Genomic DNA, 22,463 nt, shown 5'->3' with positions numbered 1-22,463 from the left:
GAAATTATTGTCATTATTATTTCGCACCTACTATGTTTGCCCGTTTTTTGACAACAAACGCGGATATCTTGCGGCAATACGGAACTATTAATTGAAAATGCCTTATACATTTAAAACTAAATTTAGAAACCAGAATAAATACTCATTAATAACAATTTGTAACACACGCAAGTATCGATTTTCTACTCTGATGTTCCGCAATGAACTTTGCTGAGACCAAGACAGTAGAAAACAATATTAAGCTTAAACTAGATTTATTTGATAAATAAAATATGGTTCGAAATCATTAGATAATTTTTAAAATTAATTTCTACCAATAAATAAAGTTATGCATAAACATTACTCAATTATGAAAATTAACTGAATTAATAAATTAAATATTACGTATTTAATTATTAGACTAAAAATGTATTAAATTACTGGACTAAGAAAATTTTAGAACAAAATTATTTGAAATGTTTTAAAATATTAATCTTTAATTTTTTAATTAATAAACAAGTAATTACATATACTTAACAAAAAAAAATTAATTCTTTAACCCAGTTTTAATGTGTTGATATCACAATAAACACTAGACAAAGTTTTAAATGCCTAAAATTGATTTTTGATTTTTAATAAATAAACAAGCGTTAAAATATAATAAACAAACAAAAATTATTTTTTAAATATATATTTTAATTACTAATATTATAAAATACATTAAACTAAATTTTAAATGCTTAAAATCAAATTTTAATTTTTAAGAAACAAACAAGAATTTAAATATAATAAACAAACAAAAATTAAAATTTTAATTCATTTTTGAGTTATTAATATTATGATTTAAATATGAACTTTTTTATATTTAAACCTAATTTTAACAAACGAACACGCATTCATTGATTGTAATATAAAAGTAAGATAAATTTAAAAGCAAAATACCGATCTTAATTTTTTAGTAATCAAACGAGTATTAAAATATAATAATAACAAAACAATTAAAAAAAAATTTACACATTTTTTACTTATCTTTTAACATTTTACTTAAATTTTCAACCAATATATTTTACTTTAATGGACAGCGAAAAGGACGATTTTTGACGGCGACCAGAACGCTATTAAATTATTCAAGCGTTAAACTCACACTGATTCGTTATTTTATAAAAAAAAAATAATTACACCTTAACTAAGAATATTACATATTTTTGATTTTTAATAAACAAACAAGCATTTATATATATTATACAAATAAAATTAATTTTTTAACCCAGTTTTATGTTGTTAATATCAAGATATACATTTTACTAAATTTTAAATTCCCAAAATTGATTTTTGATTTTTAATAAATAAACAAGCATTTAAATAAAATAAACAAACAAAAATTATTTTTTAAACATGTATTTTAATTAGTAATATCATAAAATACATTATATTAAATTTTAAATGCTTAATATCAAACTTTAATTTTCAATAAACAAACAAGAATTTAAATATAATAAACAAACAAAAATTAAATTTTTAATCCATTTTTGAGTTATTAATATTATGATATATAACTGACCAAAATTTGAAAACTTAATAATGATCTCTAAATTTTAATAAACAAACACCTATTAATTACTAATTAATAATATTTAAATTATCAAAATAGGAGGATTGAAACACAATATGATAATAAACAACATACTAAAATTTTAAAAATTAATATACACAAAATCAAAAGTTATTCGATTTCAAAATTCGGATTAGTAAGAATAAAAATAAAAATAACTAGATTTATTTGATAAATAAAATATGGTTCGAAATTATTTGATTATGTTTAGCATAAATTTTTATAAACAAAAAAAATATACTTACACCTTAACTAAGAATTTTACATATCTTTAATTTTTAATAAACAAACAAGCATTTATATATATTATACAAAAAAAATTAATTTTTTAACCCAGTTCTATGTTGTTAATATCAAGATATACATTTTACTAAATTTTAAATTCCTAAAATTGATTTTTGATTTTTAATAAATAAACAAGCATTTAAATAAAATAAACAAACAAAAATTATTTTTTAAACATGTATTTTAATTACTAATATCATAAAATACATTATATTAAATTTTAAATGCTTAATATCAAACTTTAATTTTTAATAAACAAACAAGAATTTAAATATAATAAACAAACAAAAATTAAATTTTTAATCCATTTTCGAGTTATTAATATTATGATATATAACTGACTAAAATTTGAAAACTTAATAACGATCTCTAAATTTTAATAAACAAACACCTATTAATTACTAATTAATAATATTTAAATTATCAAAATAGGAGGATTGAAACACAATATGATAATAAACAACATACTAAAATTTAAAAAATTAATATACACAAAATCAAAAGTTATTCGATTTCAAAATTCGGATTAGTAAGAATAAAAATAAAAATAAATATACGGACAATAACAATATGTTTCGAAATCTAAGATTTCGAACCATAATAATAAATATACGGACAATAACAATATGTTTCGAAATCTAAGATTTCGAACCATAACTAGATTTATTTGATAAATAAAATATGGTTCGAAATTATTTGATTATGTTTAACATAAATTTTTAAAATTAAAAAAGGTATACATAAACATTAACTGAGAGTATTACATATATTTGATTTTTAATAAACAAACAAGCATTTAAATATTATATACATACAAAAATTAATATTGTAACCGAGTTTTAAGTTGTTATTTTCAGGATATACATTAGACTAAATTTTAAATTCCTAAAATTGATTTTTGATTTTTATTTAATAAACAAGCATTTACAAATGATAAATAAACAAAAATTATTTTTTAAATATGTTTTTTAACTACCTATAATATAAAATACATTATATTAAATTTTGAATACTTAATGTCAAACTTTAATTTTAAATAAATGAACAATAATTTAAATATAATAAACAAACAAAAATTAATTTTTTTATCTATTTTTTATCTACTGCTATCATGATATACAATAGACTAAGATTTAAAAAAGTAATAACAATCTTTAAATTTTAATAAATAAACACCCATAAATTATTAATTAGTGATAAAAGTTAAAATTTTAATTCATTTTTGAGATACTAATATTATGATTTACAAATGGCCCACATTTAAAAAAAAATAACAATCTTTAAATTTTATTAAATAAACACCTTTTAATTAGTATTTAGTAATAAAAATAAAAATTTTAATTCATTTTTGAGTTACCAATATCATGATATACAAATGGCCAAGATTTAAAAAATAAATAACAAACTTTAAATTTTATTAAATAAACCCTTATTAAATAGTAATTATTAAAAAAAATTAAAATTTTATTTCATTTTTGAGTTACTAATATCATGATATTCAAATGGCCAACATTTAAAAAATAAATAACAATCTTTAAATTTTATTAAATAGGTTTTAATAAATTTTAATGAAACACCTATTAATTATTAATTAGTAAAAAAAATTAAAATTTTAATTCATTTTTGAGTTACTAATATTATGATATACAAATAGCCAATATTTAAAAAATAAATAACAATTTTTAAATTTTATTAAATAAACACCTATTAATTAGTAATTAGTAAAAAAAAATTACAATTTTAATTCATTTTTGAGTTACTGATATCATGATATACAAATGACCAACATTTAAAAAATAAATAACAATTTTTAAATTTTATTAAATAAACACCTATTAGTTAGTAATTAGTAAAAAAAATTAAAATTTTAATTTATTTTTGAGTTACTAATATCATGATATACAAATGGCCAACATTTAAAAAATAAATAACAATTCTTAAATTTTATTAAATAGACACCTATTAATTAGTAATTAGTAAAAAAAATTAAAATTTTAATTCATTTTTGAGTTACTAATATTATGATATACAAATGGCCAACATTTAAAAAATAAATAACAATCTTTAAATTTTATTAAATAAACACCTATTAATTAGTAATTAGTGATAAAAATCAAAATTTTAATTCATTTTTGAGTTACCAATATCATGATATACAAATGGCTAAGATTTAAAAAATAAATAACAATCTTTAAATTTTAATAAATAAACACCTATTAATTAGTAATTAGTGATAATTAAATGTTGTAAACAGGAAAATGAAAACACAATCTGATAATAAACAATATACTAAAATTTCAAAACTGTAAATGTTTACAAACAAAAGTTATGTTAACTCAAAATTTACAGCTTATAAGACACTGGAAAAGATTAATAATAATAATAACTAGATTTATTTAATAAATAAAATATGGTTCGAAATCATTTAATTATTTTTAAAATTAATCTATATTAATAAATAAATTTATGGATAAACATTACTTAGTTAAGAATCCCAACTAAATTTATAAATTAAATGTTACGTATTTAATTGTTGGACTAAGGAAATTTCAAAACAAAATTATTTCAAAAATTTAAAAATATTAATCTTTAATTTTTCAATCAACAAACAATTAATTAAATATACTTAACAAACAAAAATATTTTTTTAACCCAATTTTAAGTTGTTGATATCAGAATGTACATTACACAAAGTTTTGAATGCTTAAAATTGATTCTTGATTTTTAATAAACAAACAAGCATTTAAATATAATAAACAAACAAAAATTATTTTTTAAATATGTTTTTTATTTACTAATATTATGAAATACATTATACTAAATATTAAATGCTTAATATCAAACTTTAATTTTTAATAAACAAACAAGCATTTAAATATAATAAACAAACAAAAATTAAATTTTTAATCCATTTTTAAGTTATTAATACTATGATATATAACTGACCAAAATTTAACAACCTAATAACGATTCCTAAATTTTAATAAACAAACACCCATTAATTAGTAATTAGTGATATTTAAATTATCAAAATAGGAGAATTAAAACACAACATGATAATAAACAACATCCTAAAATTTCATAACTGCAAATGTTCCAGAACAAAAGTTATTTTAACTCAAAATTTACGGCTTATAAGACACTGGAAAAGATTAATCTGAATAATAATAATGACGATAACAATATGTTTTGAAATCTAAGATTTCGTACCATAATAATGACAATAACAATATGATTCGAAATCTAAGATTTCGAACCATAATAACTAGATTTGTTTGATAAGTAAAATATGGTTCGAAATTATTTGATTATGTTTAGCATAAATTTTAGTAAATAAAAAAAGATATGCGTAAACATTTACTAAGAGTATTAAATATCTTTGATTTTTAATAAACAAACAAGCATTTAAATATATTATACATACAAAAATTAATATTTTAACCGAGTTTTAAGGTGTTAATACCAGGATACACATCATGCTAAATTTTGAATTCCTAAAATTGATTTTTGATTTCTAATAAATAAATAAGCATTTACATATCTCAAATAAACTAAAATTATTTTTCAAATATGTTTTTAACTACTTATATTATAAAATACATTATATTAAATTTTGAATACTTAATGTCGAACTTTAAATTTAAATAAATATACAATAATTTAAATATAATAAACAAAAAAAATAATTTTTTTTATCTATTTTAAGTTACTAATATCATGATATACAATAGACCAATACTTAAAAAAGTGATAACAATTTTTAAATTTTAATAAATAAAACTCTATTAATTAGTAATTAGTGATAAAAATTAAATGTTAATTCATTTTTGAGTTACCAATATCATGATATACAAATGGCCAAGATTTAAAAACTAAATAACAATCTTTAAATTTTAATAAATAAACACCTATTAATTAGTAATAAGTGATAATTAAATGTTGTAAATAGAAAAATGAAAACACAATCTAATAATAAACAACATACTAAAATTTCAAAACTGTAAATGTTCACAAACAAAAGTTATGTTAACTCAAAATTTACAGCTTATAAGACACTGGAAAAGATTAATAATAATAATAATATTAACTAGATTTATTTGATAAATAAAATATGGTTCGAAATCATTTAATTATTTTTAAAATTAATATTATGAAATACATTATACTTAATATTAAAAGCTTAATATCAAACTTTAATTTTTAATAAACAAACAAGCATTTAAATATAATAAACAAACAAAAGTTAAATTTTTAATCCATTTTTGAGTTATTAATACTATGATATATAACTGACCAAAATTTAACAACATAATAACGATCCCTAAATTTTAATAAACAAACACCCATTAATTAGTATTTAGTAATATTTAAATTATCAAAATAGGAGAATTGAAACAAAACATGATAATAAACAACATACTAAAATTTCAGAACTGCAAATGTTCTGGAACAAAAGTTATTTTAACTCAAAATTTACGGCTTATAAGACACTGGAAAAATTAATCTGAATAATAATAATGACGATAACAATATGTTTCGAAATCTAAGATTTCGAACTATAATAATGACAATTAAGAATTTTAAATAAATAAATCAAATATTACGTATTTAATTGTTGTTAGACTAAAAACGTATTAAATTATAAACCTAAGAAAGTTTTAGAACAAAATTATTTTAAAAGTTTTAAAATAGCAATCTTTAACTTTCAAATCAACAAACAAGTAATCAAATATACTTAACAAACAAAAAATTAATTTTTTTTACCCAGTTTTAAGTTGTTGATATCAGAATATACATTACACGAAGTTTTGAATGCCTAAAATTGATTCTTGATTTTTAGTAAATAAACAAGCATTTAATTTAATAAACAAACAAAAATTATTTTTTAAATATGTTTTTTATTTACTAATATTATGAAATACATTATACTAAGGTGCTTTTTACTTGTACACAAAGTAGACTTCCGAGTTGTACCCATATGACCACGTGCAGAGTCGATAAACCGATATTTCCCACACCAGGTTTAAACATTTGCGATTTGATCGTCGTTTAAAAAGCTATTTTTTTAAATAGCTATATTAAGGCAAGTCCATGCCTATCAAGTACACCTGCTAAATGACAAAAATAAATTCGATGAAGGCGTCTTTTACAAAACTTCTTAAGCCACTTAAATGTTGTATATATAATCTCGTAGAATGGTATGTGTGGACTGGGCTTATCCATCAACATCGACCAAAATAAAAAAAAGGGAAAAGTTAAAGGTTGTTTCTCACGATTATCGTAAACGTTAACTAGATGACTATGGCATGTTATATCGCGCTAAAAATAAATTAAATACATGTGTATTTTAATTGTTTGCTTTTCGTTACTATCAAGTATGTTACATTAACTTAATATCGACCTGATTATCTATGACAAAAAGTTAAACTCTTTTGCTAGTTCATAAAGTTTTAATCGAGTAATAGGTATCTTTCAAACCGCACCCTACTATTTGGGGCAAATTTGCACATGAACTTGTATAGTTAATCTATCAGATAAATAGAGCACAAGTCAGTATTTTAATTTTAGTCGGTAAATGTTAATAAAGTATAAATTCTGGTCTGTAATTTGTTTAAGTTTGAATAAAATATTTATTTTAATTAAATCTACCTTGTTAAAAAAGTCAAATTTGTGAGCCCTTGTTAAAACATATTTTTATTAAGATTGCGTTAAAAAAAATAAATAACGCTTATAGGATAGTAAAATTAAGACTCTTTAAAAATATGTAACTCCTAACCATAACAAAATTATAATAAAATTGGGTGCCCCTAAACAAGGAAAAATTTAATCACCGGAGCAAACAACTTTAATTAAAGTTTGTGGTTAGAGTGAAGTTGTATGTGTTTACGTAAAGCCATCCTGCTTTGACAACTACCTCGCGTGCAAAATGGGAGTGGTTATATTTCACCAAAATCAACATACATGCGCATAATAAGTAAGAACAACTTCGCGTGTCACTGTTGTTACACAAGTTTGATAAGACATGGCTTTCTAACAGATTTCAGCAAGCCAGTTTTTGTGTCGTTTATCAACATCCTTGGTCGCTGACTTTCACTCGCACGCATTCGCGCCTAATGTATGCCCGTGTGACGTCATCGACTGTCGCACAAGAGCTCGCGAAGAACCAAACGCTTTTAGCACTTTTCAATCGGAACGTAAGCAATGTTAGCGACAACAAATTAAGCGGTTTACACTGCACGCTTCTACGTTATTGGAATTAAATTTCGTGGAAACTCTTTACCACCTGATCCACAAACCTACCCAAAAACCACGTTCTTACTTTCTACGTCATTGAGTTAAATTATTACACTGCTCTAAATGTGTTATATTATTTTCTGTATTTAAAACAAATAATAAAAAGAATAACACACCTTCGAAAACGTAGATAATTCGATTTGTAGTAACTGAATAGTTTTTGGTTAACACTTCACGCAATTTGAAAAATAGTTCATGAATAAAACTCACGTAACGAAATAACACAAGACGCTTATATTCTTTTACCTTTTCATAGACAAAGTCGATCAAATGTTAACAATATTTTTTGATAAAGAACGGTTTTGATTATGTCGTGTCGCCAATGAAAGTAAGTAAAGTTGTCAACAGGAAAACATATCTTTGAGCAAAGGCAACAGAACCCCCCACTTTTCACATATATATTACTTGCACAAACGCTGTGTTAATATTATGTTCCTTTTAAACAAGTAAAACCAAAACTTAAAACATGTCATGCCGGTTTTATAAACGTTTAACACCGGGCCAAAAAACAGTAACAAGATGCCAGCAAACAGTTTAAAATGTCTGTACCGATTTAGGATACGTGTTTATACAATATTTTTTATCTCCTAAACGCGTCAACGACATTAGTTTTAACAGGTGGAACGAATTGGCAAATGACCCATGGTTATGCAATGAAGATAATTATGAGATTATCTGTGTCATCCAAGTGCCTTAATATTAGGATGATCTATTTATGACAGTTATAAAAGACTACTTACGGTAACTTTGCTTGGCAACCTGTCATAAATTTAATAATAGTAACGTCACTTAAAGCTGTACGCACTGCCTGGTAAAAGAGCATAAAAATACCCCTTTGTACGTTAACGTAATTTTGATCTTACATAGTATAGAATAATTTAATTTGCCCTTTTTCCATAAAGAAAACATGTAATCAAAATTCCACTTTAATACGTTTTATAAAAATCCCGACGCTGTTGTTTAGAGTCAAGCGATGATGCAGCTTTCGGTTTAATCCACCTTCCGTATTGTTATTATTTAATTCAAAACCCGTGTGAACTCGTGTTGAAATTTTGGGCCTGGTGTAAATAAAAGCTTTGCTTGCTAAGCAAACAAAACAAAGTCTACCTCAACTGCACGTAGTATAATTGCTTGTCTCTCCAAGGCAGGACACAGTAGACACGCAAACAATACTTTATTTTTTAATCGTGTTGCTAGATGTGCTACACCAATGTATTGTTCTAATATTTATAAAGTCAACCAATTGGGTGCCGCCATACACGAAATTTAATAAATGCAATATGCTTACATCGCAAGAAAAACGAGGGTGTGTAGATGTTACCAAGTGATACCGCACAAATTTAACTAATATTTTAGGAATACTGTTACGTCATTAAACATCATTTTTACTTCGAAATATTTTTAATTATATTTAACGTTACCAAAACGTCGACCAAAAATCTTACCTTTATTACCAAAGATAATTTTTAATTTAAATTTAAACACATAACTAATAATAGCTGTTTAATTATTAGTGTATCGAAATCAACTACATGTTCTTAAAATTAAGTATCATAAAATTAATACACAAAACTAAGTATCATTATGCTGTTGTGGTAATTTTTAGAACAAAAACAGTTTTTTAACATTTCTGCAATTTTAGCACTTTATAATCCGTTTCGTTTTGACATCGCAAGCATTGTTGCTTTTTCTATGGGGGAAACTGTGACAGGGCAAATATATTAAAAGTCCATAAGGCACACGTTAAACAGTATGGCTCTGGGTCATACAATCTAAATTCAAATTAAAGTATATGTTGTTGTTAGTTTATATTTTAAATTTTATTAATTTTGGTCGTGTAGTTAGTCTGCAATCTTAGTTTAAAACTTTGTTCCTATAAAAACGCGAATTGACGTCACTCTAGTAGATTATGACGTCACAATCAAATTACACGTCGTTTCAAAGTTATCTTAAAAGCGAGATTAGGTAAAATTGTTAAGGTTTAAAATTGTTTACGGGTCTTATTATCTTATTATTTATAAATTGTTATAAATAGGGCAAATAGCAATAAGTTTCTGATTGTCTGTTTGTTTTAATTAAATTAGGCGATTTTACACTACCATTTAAACAGCCAAGGGTCTGGAAGTTAGGCAGTTTTAGTTACTGCCACCTACGATTTATTAAAATGTTAGGTGTACTTACATAACAAAAAAAACGATTTAAAAGTCATACTTGTAATTTAATTAACACTTTGGTTTGTCTTTATCTAAAAGATATTGCTAGCCTACCTAGCCAAACAAAATCGCGTTTGCGCTTAAAGGTAAAGATTTAACAGTCTAATTGTTTTTTAAGCAATTCTAACATTATTACTAGGTTTGATTTGGCAAACAAGAATACAAATTAAACCTAAATAAACTTTTATTTAAATGAAACTCATCATAAAACTTCAAAGCGCAAAAGAAAACATTGCAAAACCGTATGTTGAAGCAGCGCTTCTACCATTGGTACGTCATAATCTACTAGAGTGACGTAAATTTGCGTTAAAATTTTTTTTTAAAAAGTGATTTTTAAACTTAATTTACAAACGATTTATAAAGATTTAAGTTATAATTTTTGGCGCGTTTTTTTGGCATGGCATTCTGCATGTTTTTAAATTCCGTTTTCTATATTTACAAGTATTGAAACGAATCTTTGAGATTATATATATAAGAGTACCCCACCATTTTATATATCTTTTAATAAAGCATGTATCATTACGTTATAGCCATTCAAAGGTAGCGGTGCTTTTCACGGTTCAATTACGATTGGCCACTTGCGCACGTTTTCCCCGCTATTGGCTCAGCTTCTTGCTTTCTTTTGTGATAATGACCAATCCGGGCTCTAATCGAATTGACGTCATGCACACTTTTGCATTCCCAGGATTCCAAGCACTTAAAGTAACTGCGAGAATAAAGCGCGTCTATTTAAAAAATGTATCATAAGAAGATCAGAGTGTAGGCAAATTCACACGAAGTCGCGAAATAAAAACATATATTGGTAAAAATGACTTTATTGTTTCTAACTTTATTGTTGTCTTATAGATAATACATTTTATATTTTGCAGCAAATAAAGGTTTTTCATTTTTATGTCCAGATCAAAAATTAATCAAATTATTCATGTAATTTGGTATTTAACAAAAATAATTAAAATACCATAGAAATATTTGTTATTATAAGGTTTCGTAATCCTTGCCGTATTATTTCGAATTGTAAAAACGTGTTTATTTCTATATTTGGGTATTTTTAAAACATGTAAATTGCAGGGTTTAGAAAACCAAAATAACGAAAAATGTCAAGTGAATGTCAACCAAAAATATAGACCAATTTTTAAAAGCCGGCATATTATTAAATATATCCTTTAAAATGACCTATGACGTAATTATCTCAGGAATATTACGCCTCCAATAAAATTATATGACTTTAAAAAAAGAAGTTCGTATGCTTTTAATTTCAACGTTTAAATATGTCCCTATTATTTTTTTGTTAACTGTTACAATAATGTATTGATACGATTTAATAAACAAAAATCAAAAAAATTAATTGCTTGAAAAATTATGTTAAAATATTTCCCAAAAAAAATTAAGGTATGATTTAATAAAGTAAAATATATGTTTAAAAAAGGTGGGGCAACAACAATAGAATTTCTTCAATCCTAAATTATGTGTTTTCCATAGCAAAGTAATGCTTACTGTTATAGCTTATCACGTGAGAGAAGGCCGGTATATAGTTAAAAAAACTTACACATTTGATAGCTACAATTACCTTTCAAATCAACACGGGATTCATCCTAAACAAACAGAATTGTCATTTCCACGCGAACCTATAACTACACGCTTGAATCTCAAATTTTATATCACTTTTAGTGTAGGTACAAGCATGACTTTTATTACGTTATAAGTGGTTAATTGCACTAAAGTGGTAGATTTAGCTTGCGATCAAGTATAACACGAAATTTGCATTGAAATTACTCAACCTCTATAGTTGTCCAAAAAATTGAGATGTCTTAAAGAAATGTGCAAAACCATAGAAAAAAAGGGTAAATCATAAAAAAAAAAAAATTTTAGTTAAGGTTTCACGAGTACAATATGTCACAGTTTATTTATTTAGTTTACTTAATTGGCACAATACAATTATTTGAAATGTTTTAAATATGATTTAAATATTTTAGTGCACAAAAGTTCACTGTTGTTTAAGCTATACTTAGCCCCTTCGTTGCATATTATTGGTATGTCAAGAATTTGTTTATTTGACAACGCAGTATGTGGTCGCATTGGGAAAGATATTATGACGTCATTTTTTAGTAATTGTGTTTTGTTTGACATAGATACGGAAAATATTAGCAAGTTTTGCTTCGTATTATTATTACAAATTTATTTAACTGTATCTAATAGTTATAGTCTAAACATAGCTGTATTTTTAATATTCACGAATGTTGGGTGTCAAAATCAAAAACAGCAATTTCAAGTAAGTAATACAAATGTTTTAGTTGAAATAAAATCATTTCCCTTTTGCATTAAAGTGGTTTTCTCCCAATATGATTGTGGGCATGTCATCCATCGGAAGTATACATACAAAACATACGTTAAAGCAATACAACCTTATGAATGGAGAAAGTAAATGCAAACATTAAACAATGAATAAACGGAAACACCCTAAGAAGATTTTTCTTAAGACCGAAGTAGTAGTAGTTTAACAAATCTAATATATTTTAAACACAAATCTTTAAAAGTTAAAACAGAAACTTTATTAACTGATTTTACCCACAGGCGCCAACTAGTGAGAATATTTTATTCATTTGACAGAAAATTTAAAAAAAAACACGCCACGCACCAAGCATTTATAATTAAAAGAAAGGGGTTTATATATTTACTAATCACTCATAGCAAACGATTTAAACGACGTTGGTAAAATTTACAGCAATGTTTATTTATTTCAATAAGTTTCACTTTGCAAAATACATTACGACAACTTAAAAAAGACCAGTCTATACACTTATTTGTATTTTATTATTTCAAAAACAAACAAAAAAATTCGTTTACATAAACAACATAAAATTATACAATTAACTAATTTAATAAAAAGACATTTAAAGTAATATAATATAAGATGTATAACAAAATTGCAATACCATATGAGACATAAAAAATATAGGAAAACAAATAATGCTAAAAATTTTAAATACCTAATATTTAATTTTTCTTCTTTTTCTTTTCGACCGAAGTTTTTTAGAATCAGGTTTTTCTGTATGCACTACAGAAGAAGTATTAGTAAAAGATGTGGATTCCATTACCCTATTATTGTTAATACTGTTTGTTTCAAAAGGTACAATGACCCCCACCAATTGAGCAAGTTCAAAGGACCCTTTCTCTCCATGTATCTCGACACACCCGATGCAGGAAAAGTAGGAGTTTTCGTGGTCAACTAGTTTATTGCAAGCAATGTGTGTACCAGATGAACCACATAGATCACAAAGAACAATCGCCCATTTTGAACTTCTTAGGTTGTAACTATATTTAAATAACGTGTTTTTTATCTAAAATATGTAATTATTTTACTAAAATACTAGATTAACTATATAGAAAACTGGCTCAGCCAAACACTTGAACTATTACATAATCTGCATCTAAACCATTAGAAAATTTTTTTTTATATGATACAAAAAAAACTTACTCTCTACCATGCGGACAAAAACATTTTTCCACATCACAATGACTATGTCGCAGTAAAAGATCATTAAAAGCATTGTGAGTTAGCTCCCACAATGCATCGCGAGCCGGAAGATATATTCCCATGCGTTGCATCTCATCAGAAAACAACTTTGAGTTGTTACACATCGGACATCGAAAAAAGTATAATCCTGATGACATTGCCTTTAAAATGTATTTGTTATTTATTCTGCTAAATCATAATTAAAAAATGACCTTTAACCAGCAGTGGTATTGTGGTTTAAACACTTTGCTTTACTAGATGTTGAACACTTTGCTTTACTAAATAATGCACATTTAAGTAACATGCTATAAACCTTTAGAAAATGTTCTGAGTCAAAAATGAATCATAAAGTTTACTATCATGCTATTATAATTATATATATTTTGAACTGTCCCAGTTAACCTAAGACTAGCCAGACAACTAGTGTTATGCTCTAATTTGGCATATTATTTAAAAAATTTTAGATTTTGTTATTTGCAAGCTTACATACTTGGCGCTGCACACATGGTCTATGCATCCAGTTGTCACAACAGCATGGGCTTGTCAAGAAATTAATGTCAGAAATATTACATGAAACATCATCTAGGCATATAGGGCAGGTTGCTACTTTGACAGATATCTAAAAAACGATTAATTTTATTTTTGTTATAACATAAAAAATATAGGACTACTTAGTACTTACTTGTAACATCAGGTAATAATTGCCACATTTCAAGTTGATATTAATAATTAAGTCGGTATAAGTTAGATAAATCTTAAATCTGGCAATACAATTAATAATTAGTAAACATTAGATTTGTATACTTTAAAGACTTGCAGGTTGTTTCAACTTTGCCCTATACTTAACTCTATAACTACTATGACAAATGCTCTTATGATCAAAAACAATTTAAATATATACCCATTTGCCTAAAGAGTTTTGAAAACGACATTATACTGAAATTTAGATTTCAGAATTTAAGGGCAATTTCGAATGGTGGATCACAGGAAAAGCTAGAATTGATAGAATTTCTACACTATTGGTAAAATGACTTTTTTGGACATAAAGACCTTATAGAAGCAGAAAGTACAAGTGGTGCAAAAAATACATATAATAACTAATTTCTAATATTAATACCATTTTTTAAAGTTTATTAATTATTTACACCAATACAAGCATAACCTCACCTTTCTTTTCTGCGAAGAGCTTAAATTACAATCACCTGGACCAAAAAATAATTTTCAATTATATGGCCTATACAAAACTCCTAAATTATTACAGACTACCATACATGACTAACAAAAAATGTAACTTGTTAAATTTAGTAAACATCTAAAAAATTAAAACAAAAACCTTTCAAACAAGAAGTTTTAATTTCTTGTTTTGGTCTATGATGTCGGCAAAAAGAACTATAGTTGTTAAAAAATTGTGATAGAACGTCTCTTTGCAAACCACAGGGTAAATGAAACTTGGTCTATAAAATAATTAAGAAATTTAATTTTTTTAAATTATTTCAATATTTCTAAAGTTTGCTTACACAATTATTAGTAAATTTAACAGCAACAGCTGTTACTAGACAAAAAAAATTCAAAAAACACCATATAAAAACTGGGTGCAGAAATTATACTTCTTACCTTACATGTGGCAACTGCACAGCCAATAGAAGCACCACGTTTAAAACAAAATGAACATTTTAACTTTGAAGATCTTATCACCTCTAAAAAAAGATGATTTTATTAGAAATTTTAACTATAAAACTTTCCTGTAGCGTAAAACAGTGCAAATAATTTTATAACAATAACAAATCCTACCCCACTGAATTACAGTTCTATTAATCTTTTTATTACTTTTTAAAAATCAATAAAACCTTGTACAATATCTTGAATAGAAAATCCACATAATGCAATTTGATCAGATTGATCATCTTTCACAGATTGCATTAAACCGCTTGAAAGAAATAAACAAAAATAATGTGCACGTATTCCTAAAAACAAAACTAAATTAATCTTAAGTTTGAACAGACTTTTTTAGGTAACCGTCAGAGTTACATATATAGGAGAACAGTAGGACCTAAGATCATTTGTTTGACTCTAACTGCTTTCATATCTTAACACCTTTGCATTGGGCAATTTATACTGTACTTCACCCTGCCAAATTAAAACCCAGCAGATTAATTATATCAGACAATGTATTTAGTTATATATAAGTTTTTCAAAGGAAACTTGGGTAAAATAAAACACAATCGTTTGTTTAGGCTGTTAAATCATCACTTTCAACCTTAAATAAAATTTATTTAATAAAATGTATAGGCCTATACCTGAAAATTGATGATGTAAAATTTCTCCATATAACTCCGGGTTATCTTTGGGACTCAAACAAAAAACACAATACTCCGAGATTGGAAGAAACTTAATATGCTGAGGAGGAATGTCAAAATATGTCCACCAACTCTCTTTGGGTACTGAAAAGCTTTGGGATAAGCTTTTATTTATTTTTCCATATGTGTTCAATGCTTGCTTTGGTAATTTTCTTTTTGCTGTTGTTGACATTTTGATTTACATTTAACATTAGTCTTGACCACCTGGAAACAATAAAAACATAAACAAACTTAAATTAACTTTAAAAAAATAATATTGAGTATAAGTAGGGGTAAAACACTTGCATAAATGTATTTAAAATTTACTGGTTTTTTTAAGTGTAATGTAATACTATCCATAAATTACACCAAAAAATATAATATATTTCTTTAGCTTTTAATATTTATAGTACCTAAAGTAATTAATTTAAAATAGGTTTTTAACATTAAACATTCTTAATTGCAAAGCAATTTAAGTTTAATTAATTGCAGCAATGCTGCAAATGTATAAACAAACAAAATAACATAAAACATTGCATACATTTCAAAAGTATTACAAATTAAAATATAACAACATGATTAAATAATAGCATTTTGGCATTGTATTATTTTCAGACAGAAAGCTTTAGAAATATAAACTAAAAGCATACAATTACGTCTATTAATCTATGAAATAACACAAGTTTCACCAGAATTAATCATAGGGTTATTTTTAGCAGCTAACTCTTCAGGTGGGTCACCATATTGTTGCATTCTATTTACTAAGTCCATAATCTTTTCGAATTGATTTTCAGAGTCTTCAGATTCAAATTCCTTGCAAACTTGATTAAGGCAATCTAGCTGTTTTTGATAATTTTTCCTTTGGAGATCAGTTAATTTGCTGTCATTTTCTTTTAACCATTTTGGATATTTTTTACACAACTCTTTTATTGGTGGGTACATCATTTCCTTGGACAACATACTTTTCATAATATCTTCCATCATTCCTAATTCATTCATGCCTTCACCCCCTTCGCCAAATGGTAAACCCATGTTAGCAAACTCTTGCATAAACTTAGAATCCAGTTCCGTTGAATCATTATCTTTCATGGATTTCGACAAAGATTTGAGCGTTTTTTTCATTGCTTCGTTAAAATCAGATTTTTGTCCATTCGAAGTTGAACTACTTGAAGTATTATTTTGTGCAGCACTGTTTACTTTTAAAACTTGTTCCATCAGCTGTGGACTTTCCTCGGATAACTCTTTCATGGCCATTATCCATTCTTTCTGCAGTTTTTCAGACATTTCGTCATTAAAGAATTCCTTAAAAACATCTGCCGGAGGTATAAGATTAGGTTGTAATGGTAGGCAGTGGGTGTCAGTTTCTGGTTTTGAAGTTTTGATTGTTTGTTTTGAACTAGATTGAATTGAAGAGTCATTATTCGAAAAAGTTGCAAACACAGGTTTGTCAAAGTCAGACAGGGCATCATCAAGTAACGAATTTAAATCAGAATCCATTTTTAGTTATAAAGAATATTTTTAATTTACGCTTAATTAAAAAAAAATTGTTTCAAGTACGAATCGCTTAGAACGGATAACCCTAAAGGATCTCTATTAATTAATTTCGCACGCCCGGTTGACGTCATAGCCGAAGTATGGCAAAAAAATCTGAAATGACGTCATAATTTTACATCGCATGACGTCATAATTTAAGGGTTTATCCTCAAAAACAATAAAAACTAGATTTATTTGATAAATAAAATTTGGTTCGAAATTATTTGATTATTTTTAACATAAAATTTTATAAATAAAAAATATATGCATAAACATTAACCAAGAATATTACATACCTTTGATTTTTAATAAACAAACCAGCATTTAAATATAACAAACAAACAAGAATTATTTTTTAATTCATTTTCAAATTATAAATATAATAAGATATAAGCGACCAAAATTTAAAATCCTAATAACAATCATTAAATTTGAATAAACAAAAACCTATTAATTAGTAATTAGTGACAAAAATTAAAATTTTAATTCATTTTTGAGTTACTAATATCATGATATACAATTGACCAATATTAAATAAATTAACAACAACCTTTAAATTTTAATAAACAAATACCTATTAATAAGTAATTAGTAATAAAAATTTTAATTTTAATTCATTTTTGAGTTAGTAATATCATGATATACAATTGACCAAGATTTAAAAAATTAATAACAACCTTTAAATTTTAATAAACAAATACCTATTAATTAGTAATTAGTAATAAAAATTTAAATTTTAAGTCATTTTTGAGTTAGTAATATCATGAAATACAATTGACCAAGATTTAAAAAATTAACAACAACCTTTAAATTTTAATAAACAAACACCTATTAATTAGTAATTAGTGACATTTAAATGTCGTAAATAGAAGGTTTGCGATTCGTTAGGATAATAACCAACATACTAAAAATTTAAAATGTTTAGTTTTAAAGAACAAAAGTTATCATCTTTCAAAATTCGAGCAAATAAGAATTAAAACAACTAGATTTATTTGATAAATAAAATATGGTTCGAAATCGTTTGATTCTTTTTTATAAATATAATTTATTTAGTAGGTTTATTAAATAAATTATAAATTTAAATATTAACTTTTTTAAATTTAAACCTAATTTTAACAAACGAACACGCATTTATTATGGTTCGAAATCTTAGATTTCGAAACATATTGTTATTGTCATTATACATATTGTTATTGTCATTATATTTATTATTATTATGGTTCGAAATGTTAGATTTCGAAAAATATTGTTATTGTCATTATATTTATTATTATTATGGTTCGAAATGTTAGATTTCGAAACATATTGTTATTGTCATTATATTTATTATTATTATTATTATTATTATTATTATTGTTTTTATTCTTATTTGACGAATTTTGAAAGACGATAACTTTTGTTCTTTAAAACTAAAAGTTCTGAATTTTTAGTATGTTTGTTATTATCCCAACGAATCGCAAACCTCCTATTAACGACATTTAATTATCACTAATTACTAATTAATATATTTTATTATTAAAATTTAAAGATTAAATTTTCTGAAATTTTAATATGTTGTTGGTATTATTATTTTGTATGTTGCTATTTAAAATGAAGATTTAACTCTAGCTTAATATCGTTTAATCATTATTTTTGTTTTTTATAAAATAATGAATCAGTGTGAGTTTAACGCTTGAATAATTTAATAGCGTTCTGGTCGCCGTCAAAAATCGTCCTTTTCGCTGTCCATTAAAGTAAAAAGTATTGGTTGAAAATTTAAGTAAAATGTTAAAATATAAGTAAAAAATGTGTAAAATTTTTGTTTTAATTGTTTTGTTATTATTATATTTTAATACTTGTTTGATTACTAAAAAATTAAGATCGGTATTTTGCTTTTAAATTTAGTTTACTTTTATATTACAATATCAATAAGTGCGTGTTCGCTTGTTAAAATTAGGTTTAAATATACAAAAGTTTATATTTAAATTTATAATTTAATTAATAAACCTACTAAATAAATTATATTTATAAAAAAGAATCAAATAATTTCGCACCATGTTTTATTTATCAAATAAATCTAGTTGTTTTTATTCTTATTTGACAAATTTTGAAAGACGATAACTTTTGTTCTTTAAAAGTAAAAGTTCTAAATTTTTAGTATGTTTGTTATTATCCCAACGAATCGCAAACCTCCTATTTACGACATATAAATGTCACTAATTGCTAATTAATATATTTTATTATTAAAATTTAAAGATTACATTTTCTGAAATTTTAATATGTTGTTGTTATTATTATTTTGTATGTTGCTATTTAAAATGAAGTTTTAACTCTAGCTAAATATCATTCAATCATTGTTTTAGTTTTTTTTATAAAATAACGAATCAGTGTGAGTTTAACGCTTGAATAATTTAATAGCGTTCTGGTCGCCGTCAAAAATCGTCCTTTTCGCTGTCTATTAAAGTAAAAAATATTGGTTGAAAATTTAAGTAAAATGTTAAAGTATAAGTCAAAAATGCGTAAAATAATTTTTTTAATTGTTTTGTTATTATTATATTTTAATACTCGTTTGATTACTAAAAAATTAAGATCGGTATTTTGCTTTTAAATTTCGTTTACCTATCTATTACAATATCAATGAATGCGTGTTCGTTAGTTAAAATTAGGTTTAAATATAAAAAAGTTCATATTTAAATTTATAATTTAATTAATAAACCTACTAAATAAATTATATTTATAAAAAAGAATCAAACGATTTCGAACCATATTTTATTTATCAAATAAATCTAGTTATTATGGTTCGAAATCTTAGATTTCGAAACATATTGTTATTGTCATTATATTTATTATTGTTTTTATTCTTATTTGACAAATTTTGAAAGACAATAACTTTTGTTCTTTAAAAGTAAAAGTTCTAAATTTTTAGTATGTTTGTTATTATCCCAACGAATCGCAAACCTCCTATTTACGACATTTAAATGTCACTAATTACTAATTAATATATTTTATTATTAAAATTTAAAGATTAAATTTGCTGAAATTTTAATATGTTGTTGGTATTATTATTTTGTATGTTGCTATTTAAAATGAAGATTTAACTCTAGCTAAATATCGTTTAATCATTATTTTTGTTTTTTATAAAACAACGAATCAGTCTGAGTTTAAAGCTTGAATAATTTAATAGCGTTCTGGTCGCCGTCAAAAATCGTCCTTTTCGCTGTCCATTAAAGTAAAAAATATTGGTTGAAAATTTAAGTAAAATGTTAAAATATAAGTAAACAATGTGTAAAATTTTCGTTTTAATTGTTTTGTTATTATTATATTTTAATACTTGTTTGATTACTAAAAAATTAAGATCGGTATTTTGCTTTTAAATTTAGTTTACTTTTATATTACAATATCAATGAGTGCGTGTTCGCTTGTTAAAATTAGGTTTAAATATAAAAAAGTTCATATTTAAATTTATAATTTAATTAATAAACCTACTAAATAAATTATATTTATAAAAAAAATCAAACAATTTCGAACCATATTTTATTTATCAAATAAATCTAGTTATTATTATTATTATTGTTTTTATTCTTATTTGACGAATTTTGAAAGACGATAACTTTTGTTCTTTAAAAGTAAAAGTTCTAAATTTTTAGTATGTTTGTTATTATCCTAACAAATCGCAAACCTCCTATTTACGACATTTAAATGTCACTAATTACTAATTAATATATTTTATTATTAAAATTTAAAGATTAAATTTTCTGAAATTTTAATATGTTGTAGGTATTATTATTTTGTATGTTGCTGTTTAAAATAAAGATTTAACTCTAGCTAAATATCGTTTAATCATTATTTTAGTTTTTTTTATAAAATAACGAATCAGTGTGAGTTTAACGCTTGAATAATTTAATAGCGTTCTGGTCGCCGTCAAAAATCGTCCTTTTCGCTGTCAATTGAAGTAAAAAATATTGGGTGAAAATTTAATTATTTTTATTCTTTTTAGTCCCAATTTTGAAAGAAGATATCTTTAGTTCCTTAGAATTTAAAAATCTGAAATTTTAGTATGTTGTTTATTATCAGATTATGTTTTCATTCTCCTATTTACAACATTTAATTATCACTAATCACTAATTAATAAGTGTTTATTTATTAAAATTTAAAGGTTGTTATTAATTTTTTAAATCTTGGTCAATTGTATATCATGATATTAGTAACTCAAAAATAAAATAGAATTTTAATTTTTATCACTAATTACTAATTAATAGGTGTTTGTTTATTAAAATTCAGAGGTTGTTGTTAATTTTGTAAATTTTTTTCAATTGTATATCGTGATATTAGTAACTCAAAAATGAATTAAAATTATAATTTTTGTCACTAATTACTAATTAAAAGGTGTTTGTTTATTCAAATTTAAAGATTGTTATTAGGTTTTTACATTTTGGTCGGTTGGTCGGTTATATCTTGTAATATTTATGATTCGAAAATGAATTAAAAAATAATTCTTGTTTGTTAGTTATATTTAAATGCTGGTTTGTTCATTAAAAATTAAAGTTCGATATTAAGCATTAAAAATTTGGTATGATGTATTTTATAACATAGGAAGTTAAAAAACATATTTGAATAATAACTTTCGTTTATTTATCATATTTAAATGCTTGTTTATTTAATAAAAATCAAAAACGATTTTAGAAATTTGAAATTTACTATAATTTATATCCTAAAAT

The 22,463-nt window shown here is 24.1% G+C and overlaps 2 protein-coding genes across 2 annotated transcripts; both read right to left on the bottom strand.

Annotated features, from left to right (window-relative positions):
- Positions 1-13,134: 13,134 nt before the first annotated feature.
- LOC145747916 (E3 ubiquitin-protein ligase PHF7-like) lies at positions 13,135-16,426 on the bottom strand. Its single transcript, XM_082564923.1, has 8 exons — positions 16,195-16,426; positions 15,745-15,861; positions 15,512-15,594; positions 15,231-15,351; positions 15,065-15,099; positions 14,388-14,516; positions 13,859-14,058; positions 13,135-13,695 (listed from the first exon to the last, which is right to left on the bottom strand). The coding sequence occupies exons 1-8, from the start codon at positions 16,424-16,426 to the stop codon at positions 13,371-13,373; spliced, it is 1,242 nt and encodes a 413-aa protein (XP_082421049.1). The 3' UTR covers positions 13,135-13,370.
- A 33-nt stretch (positions 16,427-16,459) lies between these two features.
- LOC145747932 (peroxisomal biogenesis factor 19-like) lies at positions 16,460-17,851 on the bottom strand. The gene has a single exon (XM_082564924.1). The coding sequence runs from the start codon at positions 17,728-17,730 to the stop codon at positions 16,900-16,902; it is 831 nt and encodes a 276-aa protein (XP_082421050.1). The 5' UTR covers positions 17,731-17,851; the 3' UTR covers positions 16,460-16,899.
- Between the last annotated feature and the right edge of the window lie 4,612 nt (positions 17,852-22,463).

This window comes from Corella eumyota, chromosome 1 (genome assembly GCF_963082875.1).
Source record: "Corella eumyota chromosome 1, kaCorEumy4.1, whole genome shotgun sequence".
Classification (NCBI taxonomy): Eukaryota; Metazoa; Chordata; class Ascidiacea; order Phlebobranchia; family Corellidae; genus Corella; species Corella eumyota.
Note: the sequence above shows the minus strand (reverse complement) of the source record. Positions and strands in the feature narration are given on the sequence as shown.

Coding starts and splice junctions, on each gene's coding strand:
- LOC145747916 (XM_082564923.1), bottom strand. CDS start 16,426: ATGTCAACAACAGCAAAAAGAAAATTACCAAAGCAAGCATTGAACACA. Junction 15,862..16,194: donor TTTACATCATCAATTTTCAG/GTATAGGCCTAT, acceptor TTTTGTTTTTAG/GAATACGTGCACATTATTTT. Junction 14,059..14,387: donor GACCATGTGTGCAGCGCCAA/GTATGTAAGCTT, acceptor TACATTTTAAAG/GCAATGTCATCAGGATTATA.
- LOC145747932 (XM_082564924.1), bottom strand. CDS start 17,730: ATGGATTCTGATTTAAATTCGTTACTTGATGATGCCCTGTCTGACTTT.